At 28.9% G+C, this 19,430-nt stretch overlaps 1 protein-coding gene and 1 long non-coding RNA gene across 2 annotated transcripts; both read right to left on the bottom strand.

The window, feature by feature from the left end:
- Nucleotides 1–1,291: 1,291 nt before the first annotated feature.
- LOC128982399 (uncharacterized) lies at nucleotides 1,292–2,894 on the bottom strand. Its single transcript, XR_008489663.1, has 2 exons — nucleotides 2,612–2,894; nucleotides 1,292–1,546 (listed from the first exon to the last, which is right to left on the bottom strand). It is a non-coding gene; the product is annotated as an uncharacterized LOC128982399 (long non-coding RNA).
- Nucleotides 2,895–6,625: 3,731 nt separating this feature from the next.
- Nucleotides 6,626–8,840, bottom strand: LOC128982397 (protein Tob1-like). The gene is made up of 2 exons (XM_054401357.1): nucleotides 8,173–8,840; nucleotides 6,626–7,058 (listed from the first exon to the last, which is right to left on the bottom strand). Exons 1-2 carry the CDS (start codon nucleotides 8,838–8,840, stop codon nucleotides 6,626–6,628), a joined length of 1,101 nt encoding a protein of 366 aa, XP_054257332.1.
- Between the last annotated feature and the right edge of the window lie 10,590 nt (nucleotides 8,841–19,430).

The following is a 19,430-nucleotide window of genomic DNA, read 5'->3' as shown; positions in this document are numbered from 1 at the left end:
CATCCATATTTTTAGTTAGTTTTAAGAAACAGAAACTACCTCTAGGTTTTACTATTATACATGGATGCTCCCTTTACCACTGTACATGCTAGGCTATATTATCTGAACCTTTTTTGTTTAGAGCAAAAGAAAAGCTTCAAATCTCCTCCAAACAATATTGTTTTTTCACCCATTAGAGCTTGTTATAGTACTTACTTAATTGACAAATATATTTCTTATATGAACATATTCTATCTTTATTCCTAGGTTATTTGGTAAGACTAGTCATTGAGGTTATTTCACTTTATACAAATTATTGACTAAAGACTTTAATAAATCCCAAATTTAAAATGTTAGTAAATTTATAAAGAAAGTGTGAAATAAATCTTGAACATATGTTTTGAAATGAAAACAAATCAGAAGTTTTCTATTTAATCTTGAATCGTTAATTATTTTACATAAATTTGAAAAGTTTCACAGTAAAATATTTTTTTCAATATTCTATAACATAGCCTATACAACTAAAAAGTCTTAAGAAATACATGGGGAGCAAATTTTGTTTATGTATAAGCTGTATAAGCCAAGTGGGACTGTAGATATATATGCCGATGCTTAGTTTGAAATCTGTGTATACTGTAATTTAAGACCTCAATTATAAAAATCAATCAGGTAGAAGAGCTAAACAAACTCAGAAAAGAAAACATACATTTTTAAATCATATACTAATTAACAAACTAATTCATAGCTGATATAGGGGTTACTATAATATTACATAATGTTTCCCAAGTAAACCTAGAACAAGCCTCCAAACATAACTTCAATTGTAAATTTAGTTAGATGGACTCATAGCAAACATGTTTATTTTATTATTCAAAATGGAACTGTCAATAAGTATCCTAATAAGATGTTTAAGTTATTAGTATATGATTCAGGCTAGTGTCATAATTTTATGCAAGTATCATTAGTCGGATCAACAATTAAATTGGTCAACTGATCAGCTGATTAGTTGGTGTTCAAAGTGGTTCAAAGCATTACAATTTTAATTCTTTTCTCTCAATACTTGAACCTCATTGGTCCATTACCTGTGTGGATAGGAAAAAAACTATGCTGATGTGAAATGAAACTATGCTGATATGAAAGTAAACAGCTGTTAAGTGAAACTTTTTATTTACAACACCTTGTCTATAGCAAAGATAATAGAAAAATTATTATAGTTTTCTTGAAATAGCCCAAACACTGTATTCATGTGAAAGTTCATTTTTTTTAGGAAAAAATAAGTAAAAAGTAAATATGAAAAAGAAAATAGCTTAAACAAGAATAAGAATATTTATTTGTTTCTATTAAATGTACAATATATGAACAAAAATATTGTTAAAAAATGTTAGGTCTAGGACTTATCATGGTCATAATGTAGATCCACAGGTCTGTTCCTAGATATAATTCTTCTGGGTTACAAGTGGACAACTGGAGTCAAATAATCCAAGGGTTGAGTAGGTAGCAGTCGAGGAGAGATCAACAATCCGTAGAGCTTGGCAGGTTTCTCTTCATCCTGGTCCAGTACTATTTCCTGTACAACCCACAATGATTAGAGATGTACAAAAACAAGAAAATGGGTTTAAGTAGTTTTTTTTTTAAGTCTGAATCAATAGTAACAATGATCTTAGTCTTTGATAGTTTTTCAAATATCACTGTACTACCTAGGCCTAATCTCTGTGTATGAATCTCTTTATTTAATGAGAATATGTTTAGCTGAAAGTTAGGATTCAAATGTCCTATTAGCCTATAATCTTTGCTATTTAATCTATAGTGTCATTAGCAAAATAGTCTCTGAGTTCATAGTGGATTGAGTGAGCACAATACCAGATATACAGTTTAGGGTAGTGACTTAATTGACTACATATATAACATAATAAATCGATAAGCATAGAGCTGATTAAAATAATTGAATGTTTTTAGATCACTAACATATATTGTCCTAAACTGAGAAATTTTAGCCAGGTAAAATTTTAACCAAAGAATGAATAAATGTTTCAAACGAATTTTTTAGTTCTACTATCTATATACCTATACCTATTTTATAAACCCTTAGCATTGGAACAATATAACATAAAAATGTTCCCATATGATTCCGTAGGGTACTGCAATTATTTAAGGTCTTTTAGGCCTTAGATTTACTTAATGTTAACAAACTCAAGACTTGCATATCCATTTTGGAATATAACATGTTCTTCAACATTTTTGAGAAACATAATAAAATTTATAAAATATCTAGTTTTACATTATCTTTCTTAGTTCCAAAAATAACCATCATCAGCATATTACAAGGCCTATCAAACTAAAACTATTTATTTTTATGTCATATGTGTCGTGTGTAAATGTTGTTTGTCGTGTAATGTGTTGTGAGAATAAAATTATTCAAGCAGATCTACATATTCCTGTAATAAAGTATTTGACAATGGCAGTTTGCTAAAACATGTAACACACTGATAAATATAATATAAAACCAAATATTTCTCGGGCTTCAACAATGAATTTTAATTTAATTTAGCTGCATATAAATGTCAACTTTAATTTAAATGGTTTAAACAAATACTATAAATAATTAAAATAACCAAGATAAATCTAAACTCACCCTGATTAAACAAATCACAAGCTAGGTGGTCTATAGAGAAGCAAAGACAAGAAGAAGTTTTTAGTCATCGAAATGAGAAGATCAAACAGGTTGATGGTTCCCAAAGAAGTTCCTGTTGACTCCAAAATAATACAGTATTAATGCTTAAGAAATATAACTTTGGATGTATGTTAATCATTTATTTATATGGGGTTGAGACCATGATAACTAAATTATACAATTTCAGATTATATAATTAAAACTCTTAAAATCTAATTGGTAATTAATAAAGAAGTTAAAATTAACCAATTTTTATATAAGTGGTATAGATTATAAGAGTTTTAATCATTGAATAATTTAATTATCCCGCCTTAATAGAGATATATTTTTTTCATTTAAAATGTATTTACTTTTAAAATTTGATTTTTAAATGTGTGATAAATATATCACATAAAAATATATTAGAAAATATTTTTATAAATTATAATCTATAAAAATATATATTAATATAAAATACAAAAATATATCTCTACCTCTCAGCATTAGCTTGTTATAGAGAGTATATAACATGCAACATGCAATATATAACAAGCATTAATAACTATACAGCTGTAGAATATACACCTTCAATCTGTAAAAGAATCAATACAATTAATATATAACAGTTATAATTTCATTAGTTTATGAATTGATACTTCTTTAATACCTGCAACAAATTTAGACAATATAATTATTATGAAATAAAAAAAAAACATTTGTGTATATTTTATATTTATGATAGAATAAGACTCCTTTATAAGCCAATTTCTTGTATAGCCTAAATTGGCTATTAGAAGTAGACCATACTTCTTCATCACCTGTAACAAAATGAGAAATATAAATATTGTGAATTGGAAAAAATATACTTAAAGTAGGCTACAGAATCTTTATTAAGTATTTTACTCTATTCTGCTTCCATTTCTAGGATATACTCATTTTTTGAAAATGAAAAGATTTTTGTATTTGGATAGAGGATGGAAATAGCTTTATTTCCTTTTGAAAGAATCCTATTTTCACCTAACACTTCAACATTTAGTTTATCTAAATGATTGTAGAATCTTTTAGTAGTTGTAATAAACACATTGTTTGTAAACATTTGAGATAGATTGGTAATTTTTCTGGAAAATGTTTTTTTACATTTATAACAAGCTTTGATAACATATTTTCTATGTAAAGAAATAATTTTAAAATCAATTCTTTTTGAATACTCTACAATATTTTTTTTTTCAATAAGTATTATGTATCTTACTAAAAACCCAGAATTAACCTTAAAAACTTTAAAGATTTGTTCAGTTTTAAAAGGGATGGTCACTGCAATAGTGTTGGCTATATTAGATTGGAACATTAACCCTAAGAATAGCTGCTTTCCTTTAATTGAACATAAATATTCTGGAGATTCAATTTGTTCAAATTGTAAATATGCAGTTGTGAAATTACTGAAATTTAGTCTGGGTATAATGTTGTTGTATTTTAGATAACACCACCAAAAATACGAATCTTTGATCAATTTTACTTTCCTAAATGGAAGCATTTGAAATATAATATAGAAAATTTCGATTGGTAATTTTTTAAATAAGGTGATATCCATTATAGATTCTTAAGATTTGTGAATACAAGTGAAAAATTTGAATTTCAGTGTAATTCTCCTGAGATCTTTTAGTTTAATATCTGAATTCCTTAGAAGTCGAAGAACTGATTTAAATTTACAATATAATTGTGGTAGAAGATTATCTTTTGTATTTAAGATATTAAAAACTCTAGCTATATTTGGATTAGATCTTGTTTTAATTTTTACAAGAACGATCAAATATTTACTTTTATTTTCAATATTTTTAACAAGTTCTTTAATAATTCTATGAATTAACTTGGTCTTAGTCTTGAAAGATCTAATGTATCTTTTTTTTAATTTTATCTTTTTCTTTTTTAATAATAAAGGTTTGAACATGAGTAAGATCAAAATGAAAAGGGTACTTACCAATGTACTAGTCTGAACACTGCTATGTTGTGGTTAGGATAGGATAGGAGTGTGGTTTATACATACCCATCCCACTAATTTGGATAGAGGCATGGTAGGAGAATATGGGCGTGGTTTATACTTGACTAATTTGACAAAGTATAGAGGGATAGAACAAAAGATGAAATATATATTTTTAGTTTTGAATTATAAACAAATTAGTATTATGATTAATAGTATTAAGTGTTTAAAATATATTTGCCATTTTTTATGTTTTTAGCAAAATTTAAAAATATTTTAAATCCAATTTTCATTAATATCTTAAATTTAAAAGAAGTGTAACTATTATCAGGCCTCTAGGAGAATTAGAAAAAATAAACTAATAGATTTATAAATCATAAATTATTAACAATGCTAAAGATTAAGATGTTAAAGTTTATATTTATAAAAACCTTATCTATGAATTCAAAATGGTATAAGAATTAAATTTTTGTATGTTTAGTTTTAAAGTCATTAAAAAAATTTAAATTGTAATAAACTGCTCTATCTCATGGTAATCTATTCATTGAAAATTATTAAAGAACTTATTGACTTTGAATTTAAGTTAAACATTTATGAACTATTTGAGATTTCCCGGACTTTTAGTAAGGATCAATGGGATAAAGGATTGGATGATTTATATCATAAAACCCACTCCAAAATCCTTTCCTTGTTTGTGCTAAAATATTGGTTAGAAAAAGAAGTTTCCTTAAGTTTTCCTGTAAATTTTTTTCTTTCTTCATTTTATGGTATGTTATTGTCATAATATCTATCATATTTTCATCCATTGAATCTCAAATTATCTAAAACAAAAGAAAATAAATTCTATAAATAATTACAAAAAATTTGGATTGTAACAATCTATATTTTTACTTTGTTTAGATTTATATATTTATTTGTTTACTTTAAAACTCTTGAGTGTGTTTTCCTCCATACTTGTAGTTTTTGTTAATATAAATATATATAGTGGATTTGGTAGTATCTAGCTCTACACTTCATACACCTTATCCTGGGAAGTCCCTAAGCTATTTTTACTCCTAAATTTCTCCTCATTGTAGAATAAAACTCAACATGTACCTACTCCTGTTTTAAAGGACCTTGTTTGTTTGTTTGACCTTTATGGACTCCAAAACTGCTTGAAAGATTGTAATGAAACTTTCAGGCATTATTAAGTATTATTTAAGGATGTTTTTTGAGAAGTTTGGTGCAGATCTATCAAAAGGGCTCTGCCTTAGTAGCTTTGGAGTTTCCCATGTTAATCTTATGATTTTTATATTTTAAAAGAATTAATAAATCTCAGTAGCTATTTCAATTAAACAAATTAGTTCTTTTTATGATGTTTAATAGCACTAAAAAGTTAATAGGTTTACCAACAGGGTGCAACACTATTATTTTTTTATATTTATGACAATAGCTAATTTCTAACAAAATGTGAGTGAATGTACTGAATGAATTTTAACCTGGAGGCAAGTTAGCATAGCAAACAAGCTAATCTAAAGGCAAGTGAGTACAGCAAATGAGCTTAAACCTTAAGGTGAGTAAGCATAGCAAATGAATTTAAACCAAGATGGGATTGAGCCATGCAAATGTGCTCATCTTGAATATAAATAAGCATTGACATAAAACCACATTAGGACAGGACAACAATTAGCAAGTATTACAGGTGTTACTTTAAAACAAATAACAATCATAATTTTTGATGACTTTAAAAGATTCGACTCAAAGATTATGGAAATACTTAAGATGTGATGGATTGATATAATCAACATTTCTTGTAAAAATCTTATAATTTTTCAAAAGCTAATCTTGTTTTTTAGTGTTTTCTACAAATAGCCTTACTCATAGTTGCATTAGGTTGTCCACAGTAATGATTTAAAAAAATATATTATTTTCTATTTCTTTAAATATGAAACTTTAAAGGGTCACACTCTTTAATTATTTCCCTGAAAAGATAGTTTCTACAACATTATAGATTTAAAAAGACTAGAGGAATTACTGTTTTTTTAGAACTGGGGCTGTGAGAGAGGTCCAGAGGTGGAGCCTGGCACTGACCTGTAGTACTGAGATTTGGGTTCTAGATAGGATGAGGGGAACTTGGGACAATATAGATCTGACAAATGAGGGTAGTAGTCTAACTGTGGGTTGTATTCAGCCCTTGAATGGGTGACAGCTGAGTAATGGGCAGGGGAGAGATTTTGGGCACTTAGAGATGTGAGTTCAACATAGAGTTGTTTCTGTATGGCTTTCTGCATAAGGTAGAGATTTAAAATATGAGAGTGGTAGTCTAACTGTGGGTTGTATTCAGCCCTTGAATGGGTAGTAGCTGAGTAATGGGCAGGGGAGAGATTTTGGGCACTTAGAGATGTGGGTACGACATGGAGTTGTTTCTGCATGGCTTTTTGCTTGATGTAGTTGGAGAACTCCATGGGTGACATCCTGCAATGAGATATGAGATTAGTATTGGTAAGTGATGTTGGTGTGGGAAATTGGAGTAGACAATAGAATATGAAGAGGTTTTGGACAAATACATTGCATCAAGATAGATTGGTTGATGATTTGGAAAACACTGAAGAGGAGAAAGTTAGAAGGGTTTCTATTTTCAAGAACTGCATTAGCAAAAAATAGTCATTGAATAGTAAATGGAATATTGTGTATTGTAGAGAAATGGATATAGTTTGGCCGCTTAAAAAACAACCTGCATGCTAATGCTAAACTAATGCTGGAGGAGGTCACTTTCTAAGCGGCTGAACTATAGTTTGAAAATATACTAGAAAACTTACATGAAACATTATAGAAATATTATCTAGATGGGATGAATTTGCTGAGATAACATGGACATAAACATACTTCTGAAGAAATCTGTTTTAAGGAAGTTATATTTATTTTTATTATAGAGTAGATAAAATTATAAGTTTTTGTGGAGCTGCATCCATTGAGGAAAAAGAAGAGTTCTAAATATGATTTATCAGTGACAAATAAGAGCTTATAGTTGATTTTATTAGAGACAAGTAACTTTTGATTCTAGATTGAGAGGTTGTCTAGTCAAAGTTTATTGGCTGCATATAAAGTTACAGTATAATAAAACCTTTATTCTATCAATCCTAAATTGATTTAGAAACTCTTGTTTAGTTACTTTTGACATAGAATGATGAATTTCAAATTATAAAATAGATGTTCTAGGTTATGTCTTTTTAATATTTTATCTGTGAATATAGACAATATCAACTTGTGGTTTGACCTTTGAGTTGTATCAATAGTTAAAGATGGAATTGGACTAGCCAATTATTATACATAAGTGATTATAGACCACTAAGAACTATCAACAACAAATATAAAAGACCATTAAGTCATTGGTCATTTAATAAACAACTTTTAGTTAGTGTAAATAAATTTGAAGAAAACTATACCCACCAAAGAAGATAGAATGTACCAAGCTTATCACTGGTTTTTGTACAATCTTTTTAAGTGGCAAAGATATCAAAGAACAAGGATCTAGGTTAGATTTCATTTATATAAAGTTACTAACTGAAGTAAGATGATGTTACTTTACCTGTTAGTCATCTTGCTGTTGGTTTTAGGTTTGGTGCTGTCAAACTTGGTCTGGGCAAAGGTGGTGTAGGTGAAAGTGAGTGGCTGGGTAGGCCAGGTCATGAAGGATGGTGCTAAGCTGAGCAATGTCTTAGGAGGTGCTAAGGATGTAGAAGTAGAGGATACTGCACTCATGGGATGTGGCAATGCTGGCTTGTGAGGTGATAGACTCATGTTGGCTAGTCCCATACTAACTGTATTGATAGGTTTGAAACATTGAGCCTCTGGGTTAAGAGTCTTGTTGACCTCTCTGTTGGCAAAGTTGTCTTTATGGATGTTGGTAGCCTCACTGAAGAGTACCTTGACCACCCCCTTCTCGCTGATCCTGTAGCTAACCTCACCAGGGTCCACCCAAATCATCAGCTCCTGAGGGAGGTTCTCTAAGATGTCCTGGAAAAGTACCCCACTCTTCCTTACAGCTTGCTCCAGCACAGGGTCAATTAAGTTCCCAGTCTTGAGACACCTGAAGGCTGACCCCTTAAATGGCTTCTCCGGGTACCAGTGACCATTGAATTTTTCCTTTAATACTTTCTCTAACTCCTCACCAAAGATGTTGACTTGCCGCCTTGGTACCTTGTTGTACAGGTAGGAGATGATGAAGTTTATTGCAACTTGGACTTCAATGTGCATTGTTGTTTGTTTCTATGTATCACTGAAAGGGGGTAGGCATGAACTTGTACTCACAATAGAATGTGTCCAGCAGTTATTACCAAATTACCTGTCTTAGAAACATGGACAAGTTAATTCAGCAACCTACATTGTCATAAAATATATAATACAATACATACACTATGCATGTGTGGTAGTATTCTATTCAATAATAGAGAAAAATTTGAATTAATTTTGACACTTTCAATCAACAAAATAAACTATTACAGTATCCTCAAAATATTAATGAAAAATATCTTATAATATTTGTCAGTATCTTGTTTTAATTTTTTACTGACCAACATGCAGTGCTGACAGTTTTAATTGTAATGATGAAAATGAGTCTCCATAAAATATTGATATGAGTTTTTTTATTTTATATCCGAAATTTTCTAAACAAGTGTTATAGCTTGATTTGTTTAAACCCAGTTAAAAAATGAAATTAAGTTTAAACACAAACTAGACTAAGACATAGTTGAAAGGAATCCTTATACAGTAAACAGTATATTAATATTGATTTTTGTTTTAAAATTGACTAAGTTTTATAGTTAGAATATACTAAAAATGGTATCACGAAAGAACAAACATTTATTTGAAAAGAACACCAAGAGGTATTTCCTTGAATCCTAAAATATTTGTAAACATATCTTAACATATGTTATTGCATATACTTTTTTAGAAATATCAAACTAACTTCATTTAAAAACTAAATGTGTTTGAATCCACCTAGTTTAAAACAAATCACCACTCACAATCACAAATAAATCTTAAAATCCACTCTCAGCACAAACACTTCATGTTAAAAGCCACCAAATCAGTTTAACTTTTAACTTAACATTAAGTTTAATGAGTACCTAGGCTTGTTGCTACAGGGAGGGTAAAAAAGTGTGTTTTTAGTTATATATTAATTACTTAGTATCAAATAAATAAATGTATCAAGTTTGATCAAAATATATCCATAAACAAACAAACTACAACATTTTATAATATTGTCCATAAGAATGACATAGGTATTTTAAAATAACATTTTTTTTAATTTTCTCCATAACCAATAATTTTACAAAAACATTTTAATATACTAAATTATTTGTTTTTTTAAACTCTTTAAAAAGGTCTAGAGAAAAATTAGGAAATTTTATGTTTAGAGGGTTAAAAATTAGAAAACCCTATTTTTACTCCATAAAACCCCGTTCCCATGGTCCCATCATGCTGGTTAACAAACTTGTTCAAGTTTATCCTGCCTTATACCTTCAAACCAAATTTCATCAAAATCAGACAAAAATTACTAAAGTTATTGTGTTCATGGACACACATATATATATCTATATAAATTTGAACAAATTATGTTTTTGACCTCTGGTAACCTCAAAATCAAAAAAGTAAATCAGTCCTGGACCTAGGTCTTACCATGCCACCTATGATAATAACTACTTCCCTATAGAGAAATTCACTAAAAACAAAGTTGAATAAATCATGACTTTGATGGGGAAGGTCAGAAATGTGTGTAAAAATAGAGAATACAAAACATCTTTATTCTAGGGAATAAAATTATTAAAGGAATGTTTTGGAAATACAAAACTCATATAATGATATAATGTTTTTTTTATTTATGAAGAATTACAGTTATAACAATACATACAGTCCAACCTTGGTATAAACAATCTGAAGAAACCAAACTGAATAGGATTTTAAATACAAGGTGTTTGTCCATCCTACATATGGGAATTGAGTAGTTAATTAAAACTATATGAATGAATGAATGAATGAATTATTTTTTTATTCCAACAAATTATTTACAGAATATGTACATAAATATTTAAAAGAAGAAGAAAACATAAGTGAATTTAAAAGAATAAAATAAAATTAACCTTTACATTACATCTATGTTAAAAAAAAGCATACATGTTAATAGGGAATAAGCTGACATGGGCAGCAAGCCTGTGCATCAACTGTAGTTACGTCCAAACATAACATTTTTTATCAAATACAATAAATAAATAAATGACAGGAGATATGATGAGGTGAAAATATAATGTAAATGGAGTTACAAGAAAAAATTGTGAGATGAATGGCTATGTGAAAAAATATTCGGTGGCATAACTAAGTTTAAATAAAAATAAATGAAATGTAATAGTGACAGGAAATCTACGGCTTTCAAAGTGTTTCTAGAAGGGTGGGGCATATAATAAATGTATATAATATATAAGTATATAATAGCAATACAATACTATACAATAATAATAAGAGTATATAAAATATGTATATAATATAATAATAAATGTATAATTTTATTGTAGCCTACAGCAGAAAGAGTGATTATTATCAATTGAGAAGTGTATAGGCCTAGTCAATGATATCACCTTCCATTTCATACCTGCCTCTTCCATAACCAATATCACCACAATACAATTACTCATACACAATTTCCAGTAGGTCTAAATAAAAACTCCCTAAAATAAAATGATAATATCCAATTAAATTCACAGTACACATATAACATTGGTTTTTCCATACATCATTAAACAAATTGTCTACACATATTCTTGATATCAATTTCACTACATCAATTGTTAAATAAATAAGTGTAAACAAAGAAAAGTAAAAACAACAACATATAGTTTGTTTTTAAACAGCTAAGTCAAAAATAAAATAATATTTGTTTAAAAAAAGAACTGTTCATGTTGAAGGAATTTAAAAGGAAAACATGCTAGTAAGCTAGTGACATAATTGTTTATGTTGATTATCCATACTGTTATCAGTTCTAATATCCTTGATAGTCAAACCATCCTCATTGAGTTGAAATAAAAGTGATATTTTGCCTACATCAGTGCATCCAAACATAACCACAACTAAACACACACCAAACAACTTTTTAGATTTCATAAAATAATAATTAGTCTGATTATTGCAGTATCCTAGGTTGTGTTCAATCTATGTCATTCATCTGTATATCTTTAGCTAAAACCCATCTGAGGTTGTGGTTGTAATTTAAAATCGTATTCCTGAGGGTTCTTGATCTCAGCATTAAAATATTAATTACTGGTATTGCAAACAAAATGCTATACCAAAATGAATTAAACATGTAAAAATTGTAACTTTCTTACTCATTCCTTAAAAAGTTGAGCAGTAAAATAATTTGCATATCCTTTTTTTATGACTTGTGTACAGAGCCTTGACTTAAAACAAATCAAAGATAGCTTTAAAAAATATTTTGAACATCCTAGTATTTTACTATTAATTAATTTATCATCCTCTTACTGAAGAATTGAATGTATCAATGATCAGCATTACACATAGTATAAATAAGTCAACCCTTAGTATGTCTTTTCATTTTTATCCAAATGTTGAATTTGTGTTACAAATACTGAATGTTTACAGCTGTTATGTTAAGCAAATTATATCATACTATAAGCTAGTTTAGAATGTTAGCGTCAGTTAGTTGTTAGACTTTTCAAAAATTAAAACATAATTTCTAAAATACTTGGACTCTAAACTAAAATTATAGTAAACAAATTAAATGTTGATATGTCTTCATATATGTATGCATTAACATTTTGATAAGAGATAATGTTGATAAATATTTCCTCCATGAAAAGAAACAGGCCCACCTGTGAGTCTAAAGAAAACTTCAGATTAAAAAAGATTTGAATCCTATTCTTATTTCAAATGATTAATATTTATCCAAAGGAAGTACATTAAAAATGTTTTAAATTAAAATCAAAAAATTTTCCTGAAAATATACATAATACATTCTATATGGTACATAAAAAATTAGAATACAAATTACATACTTATGAAAAATAACTAGAAACAATTTACATTACCATATGTGCATAATAATTGTACTCTTTATTTGTGTTCATTTTCAAAGATTAAAAACCCCTAACTAAAAATATTTTTACCCAGTGAAATTAAAACTGTGTTTTATTGACCTTGGTGTAGGTTATAAACTATAAGTTTAAAATCACAGCATACTTTAACCCACCTAAAACCTAACCAAACACTATATTGTATAGCAATAAACCACATAAAGAACAAAACAAAGCAGTATAAAGTTGTGTAAGCAACTGTTTGTGATAGGTTAGTAGGCTACAGTATTACTTTAAATCACAACAGAGGAATGTTGATACTGTAATAATCATCAACTGTAGCATTGGTATTGCCTTAGTGTAAACAAATCGTACTAAAAACAATAAAAATATTAGATAAGTTGTTATACAGTAGAACCTTGATAACAAGACTCTCATGGGGATTACAAAATAAGTCTGGTTATCAAGGTTAACTTCTTATTGAGGTTTGCAATAATATTTGTTTAAAGGTAAAATAAATTCAAGGGGATTTAAAAAATACACTTGTTATCAAGAGTGACATGTTATTTAGGGTCTTCTTATCGAGGTTCCACTGTAAAAGTCTATAATCATAGCCAAATAAAAGATAATAAAAAATAAAAACACTTGTAAAAGGAATACTAAGAATACTTTGTTCTTTTTTGTTTTATTTATTTTCTTTCTCAGGTTTCTCTTCATCCATAACAATGTTGACTCTGAGTACTGCCTCACTTATGAATCAATTGGTGGTTTTTTAAATATCTTTTTGTTTTAAAAGATTTTTGACATACTTGGCACTTGAAAGATCTTTCTTCTGAATGAAGAAGTGTATGTGTTTTTACGGTCTCAGATCTTGTGAAGCAATTTCTACATATAGGACACATATATGGTTTTATTCCCATGTGGGACATAACATGTCTTCGTATACAGGACTTTCTTTTAAATTTTTTTTTACAAGAATCACACTCATAGGGTCTTTTGTTATTATGTACAACCAAATGGCTCTTTAAATCTTCTTTTGTTTTGAATTCTTTTTTACAAGTAGAGCATTTGTAAAGTCTCTCTTCTAAATGTAAAAGAGTATGTTTCTTTAGGGAATAGTTATGAGCAAATGACTTGCCACATTTAGTGCACTGATGTGTTTTTTCTCCCATGTGTGTCAAAATGTGTCTTTGTATGTCACTTTTTTTTTTATATATCTTTTTACAACAGTCACACTCGTAGAGTCTTTTGTTGTTATGTACAACCAAATGGTTCTTCAAATTGTCTTTTGTTTTGAATTCTTTTTTACAAGTAGAGCATTTGTAAAGACTCTCTTCTAAATGTAAAAGAGTATGTTTCTTTAGGGAATAGTTATGAGCAAATGACTTGCCACATTTAAGGCACTTATGTGCTTTTTCTTTTGTGTGTTTTATTAAATGTCTTTTCATTTGACTTTTGTAACGAAAACATTTGTTACATTTTTTACATTTATGGGTCTTCATTTGCATATGGTTTTGGAGTTGAATGGATTTCCCACATATAAGAGACTTTCTAGAGTGTATCAACAAATGTCTCTTAACTTCGTTTAGTCGAAAAAATTTTTGTTTACATTTCAAGCATTGAAATTGCTTCTCGTTAGTATGTATTAATATATGATTTTTCATTGTAGATCTAGTTGAATAATTTTGTCCACATATTGGACATTTGAAGACATTTTTGTTTTTTTTGTTTTTCATTATTATGACAGTGAATCTGCAACATAAGCAGTACTTTATCAACATTTAAAAAATTATAGGGAATTGTATGTATTTAAATAGTAATTTTGTTTTTAAGACTTGTTAAATATACAGAAGTTACATGATAGGTTATATATCTCTCATTCAATATTGAATCTTCATGTTATCAAATATTCCTATGTATATTAGAATTTAACAATATGAAGGCTGCAAGGGAAAAACCAACATAGTCAAAATTTTTGTAGAATGAGATATCAATGGCAATGGACTCGTTCAGGTCCATATTTTATAGTGACAAAGTATCTTAGGGAATAACAAACAGAGTCAAGAGTTATTTAGTGTTTTATTTTCAGTATGCCAGGGAAGAAACAACATTGTCAATTCAAAACTAGGGAAAACCTAACAGAGTCTAGCAAACTGCTTCTAGTGCTGTCTTATAACGGTAAATTCAACTAGTTAGCCTAAGGTGCTTGCTCAGTGTACACTGATTCAGTTTTGTTGAGTAAGGTTTATTAAAGGTAATTATTTGAGATTATGTTGATGTTATATTTATGACAAAGTAAATTTCTTATTAAAACCAATATAATTTTAATAATTTTACCAAAAATATTCAAATTACCTGAACATTCTCAACATAGTTTTTTTTGTTTAAGTTACTTTTGACTAAATATAGTAATTGAAAAGATGTTTAAATGTTTAAGCAGATTATAAAGTGTTAAATAATATTTTTGGTCAGAGTTAAAATGATTGAGTTTTGTTTTCAGCCTTCTCAATTAAATGAGAAGAGTAATAGAATAAAATAATTTCTAGTTTACTATATTAACTATAAAGATACCTATACATGGAAATTATTTTATGTAAAAATAGTTTGTATTAATCATTGATGTATAATATTTCTGCTGAAATCTGTGTAAATTTTCATTAGTAGATTTTCCTATACAGGGAAAAATCCAACAGTCATGTAATTTTTGTATTAAATTAATTATAGTTATTTACAGGAGAGATACTAAACAGTGGAAATTAATATACAGATACAGGATGAGTTAATAAATCTATTTCAGTTTTTACTATGTTGATTTTTCTCTTGCAGCCTTCATATATTTGAGGGATTAATTTTTTTACTAAAAATGTGACAGTAATTTTCTTCATAGTAGAGATCATTGATATACAATAGGAATAAAACAGGAGAAATGAACCATCCTTGGGGGACCCTGCACTGAGAAAACATATAGGACAATGAGATCAGACCTGAGAAACTATTTATGAAGACTTTTTGATAATGGCCAGACAAAGCTATTGTCAAGAGCATTTTGGTCTTGTTTTGAGGTTGTGATTGAAAGGCATGGGAAATCTTCACAAAAACAAAGGCTTAAGGTACCTAACTTAGTTAAAAAAAATAAATATCCCAAATAATCTTACTAAACAAATAATTTCAAAAAATCTAGTGTAAGCACTTAAAATCTATTGGGTCTAAAAGAGAAATAACAATGGATGTGGTATTGACAATTTAGATACAGCTGTTTCAGTCTGGTTGATGAAGAGTGGTATAGTTGGAGGGGGGATTCAGTGCAAGGAGTGAGCAACAATGATACAATTGTTTCTCAACAATGAAGGGGGAGTGTTAGGAGAGAACAATGACGTCATGAGGACATAGTGACAAGTGGTTTGGCCTTGAGTGTTTCTAGCCCAGTCAATGAAGATATAAATAACTCCGCCATAGCAAACCTAAGTGACAAGTGGTTTGGCCTTGAGTGTTTCTAGCCCAGTCAATGAGAATGAAGATATAAATAACTCCACCATAGCAAACCTACCAACTACACGAATTTCCATTTGTTTAATTTGTATTTTAATTAAATCTATTCAAACAACATTAGGTTTAACCATCGATGTATAATACTCTACTGGATAGCATGCTGTGTGATGGAAAAACGGTCTGTGCCCGCCAATCGAATTGGCAGGATATCGAGGCGGACAGGCCGAATGAACCTCTGTCTTTTACACAAACATACCTTCACTCAACCTGCCCTGCTTCACTTATTTACCAACGTAAAAATTTTAAAATTTTATTTTTATTTTCTGGGAAAGACAGTGCTTCTTACTGTATAGTTTGTTTTAACCTAAACATATTTTTATAATTTATTTAGGAAAATTAAAACTGATAATTGTTTTTTAACACAACTAAAAACATGAAAAATGTAGTAAGCGAGGAACTTTTTTATTTTTTGGTCAGGAAAAAAATTCCTGCGGCAAAGTTTTAGATTTAAGTATGAATTTTATTTTTTAATCGAAGCTTTTTTTGATACGGAGTTTGCTTGTATCATTTTTAAGCGATTAAAAATAGGCATACGATTGCTAGGAGCTCGGCCGGCTACTGTCAGGGAAATAAATATGTGCATTCAAGTTTGAGCCTAAATATCTCTTAGATGAATTATTCAAGTTTGTTGAAACAAAAATGAAATATAAACTGGTTTAAATACATTTTATGTGGTAACAACGAAAAAAAATCCGTTTACCAGAAAAATTTATATAGTTGAAAGATCCTAAAAAGTACCGGTTTTTAAGAAACTCTGCACTAACACTGAAGTTTAAAATTTAATTGTAAACAAACCAATGAGCTAATCTTTCTGAAATTTTTATGACTTATTGGTAGGTTTATTGTTAACATTTCCATACATTTTTAAATTTTTACTTGCAATAGTTTTTATGCTGCTGTTAATTTTTAAAATGTAAGCTAATATCGTTAATGAGACGCTAAAAATTCCGTTCAAAATACCATTGTGTTTGCCGTGACACAAGAAATAACACCAATATTACAGATTTATAACACAAATAAATGTGTTTTTTAAACAGATTTATATTTGTAAACAAAAATGTCTCCCGTGACTGGCAGCAGGCCACCTGGTGTATGTACAATGTTTAGGGAATGGGCACACGGGAGGGACTAAGGCTAAAGGTGTAGTGATGTCATATCTCTAGTGGCTAATGTCTTCTCTTGAGGCAACACGATTACCGTAACGAGACGATTTGATTTCAACGTGGTATAGTTAATATCATTTCAGATTGGTGTTTAGGAGGTCCTGGGTTTGAAACCAGCCGGGGACATTAACTTTTTGTCAACGATTTTTGCTTGGAATGCAAATACTTCTTAACTGTACATCTTTTGTTAGAATTTGATGCATTTATAATTTTATTTATGAACAGAACTTTTTTTTTTAATATTGAACCTTTATTTGATTTTTATCTTATATCTTTTTTATAGTATCAGCAGTTAGGTTAGGTTAGGTTAGTTTAATTTTATAATACTAAATTTTAAAATTAATTAAAAATTATAAGTAATCATTAATTAGATTTTTATCATATAGCTTTTATATTATCAGCAAGTCTGGTTGGTTAGGTTATGTTATGACAGTTTAATTTTAAAAATTTTAAATTTATTTTAAAATTAAAAAAAATTATTTTATAATTAAAAAGTTAATTTCATAACAAAAAAAAAATAAATTTAAGTTTTTTCAACTTAGTGGTTCTAGTGGCAAACACTGACACTACAAGATATGTTAGCCTTAGTCCCTCCCATGTGCCCCACCACAATATTTAGGCATCAGTTTACGGGATTTAGATACTCAGTTTCTGGCATTTAATTATCATAATACACATTAAATACATCACAACACTCAATCTGTAGAACTCATTTAACTTTCAACGGATAATAAAATTATGTTACTTATCAATTCCCAAATTTTTTATTGCTGAACTTGCACTTTTGTTTATCTTCTTAGATGATTTTTGCTTTTCTTGGGCATTAATAGACCATGTGTTTTTGCCCGAAATCATCATCTCGTTCGATTTTCTCACTTTTAATTCCTTTAGTTGTCCACAGTACAAATTGGCAATAAGTTAAGTTCAATTTGCTTTAAGTTCAATTTGACAATATATTTTTTCAGTACAGGGAAGTTGGTAAAGTCAAGCACAATTTGACTAAAATCGCAAACATACTGTCAAGAAAAACTGAGACTACAGTTATTTGTACAATTCCACCAATACCCAGGTTGGAGATTGGCGAAGTCAACCAACAACGTTATAGGAACTGTCAGTTAAGGTTGAACCAACACATCCTGTCGTTGGCAAACAGTGAGTAGTGATTTATTTTGCTGCACATTACATGAATCACAATTTTTACTTTGTCAATTTATTTAAGCCAGTCTGTATCGTCATGGAAGACTTTTGCATGACAAAACACAAAGCAATAAAGAAATAAATAAATGAAAATGTGATAGAAACCTTTCTAGGCAATAAATTCCAGCTTATTTAAGTTTTATGCATATATAAGATAAATTGTACTGTTAATAGATAAAATAAAAGTTCTGGACATGGACCATCTATTCATCAGACCAAATGGCAGTATAGCAATGGATTGGTTTGAAAGGTAGGTTGTAATATATATACAATTTGACAAATTATGTGAACGTAGTGTTATAGAAATGTTTGTATAGGCTTTTTACTATTTTAACTACGGTAAAAAATCAATTTACATTGTAGATTGGGGTTAAGTGCAGTGCAATTAGCCAAAAGTTTTGATTTGCTTAGTACAAATTCAAGAAGTGCTTTAGTCAAAACGACATCACTTACTAGTAACTATCATCACGAAACTTTCAAAGCATATAAAGTGATTCGTGATGGGGAGTATTTTTCTAAACACATTCGACATAAACCATCTTTAATTTATATAAACTACTTAGCTCTACTTCATGGTAGAAAAACTTATATAACACAATGATAATAAAAAAGGCTAATAATAACAGGATAAAAAGACAACAAAACAGCAGTTCATATTTGGCTGACTGAGCATTGATTGCAATGCGTAAAATATGATTATAAACACTAAACTTGTTTATGAACAGCTCATGATTATTTTATTTATTTATTTTCTGTACTTATTTCACAAGCAAAACCTCAACCCGGAAGGAGTCATAACACTTTTCAACCCCCATTCTAAGAAATTATAATAATAGTATATAAATAGCTAAACA

Source organism: Macrosteles quadrilineatus, unplaced genomic scaffold, assembly GCF_028750875.1.
Source record: "Macrosteles quadrilineatus isolate MER2022 unplaced genomic scaffold, UCM_ALF_1.0 Scaffold_243__1_contigs__length_143693, whole genome shotgun sequence".
In the NCBI taxonomy this organism is placed as follows: Eukaryota; Metazoa; Arthropoda; class Insecta; order Hemiptera; family Cicadellidae; genus Macrosteles; species Macrosteles quadrilineatus.
This window is presented reverse-complemented; position numbering and strand designations above follow the sequence as displayed.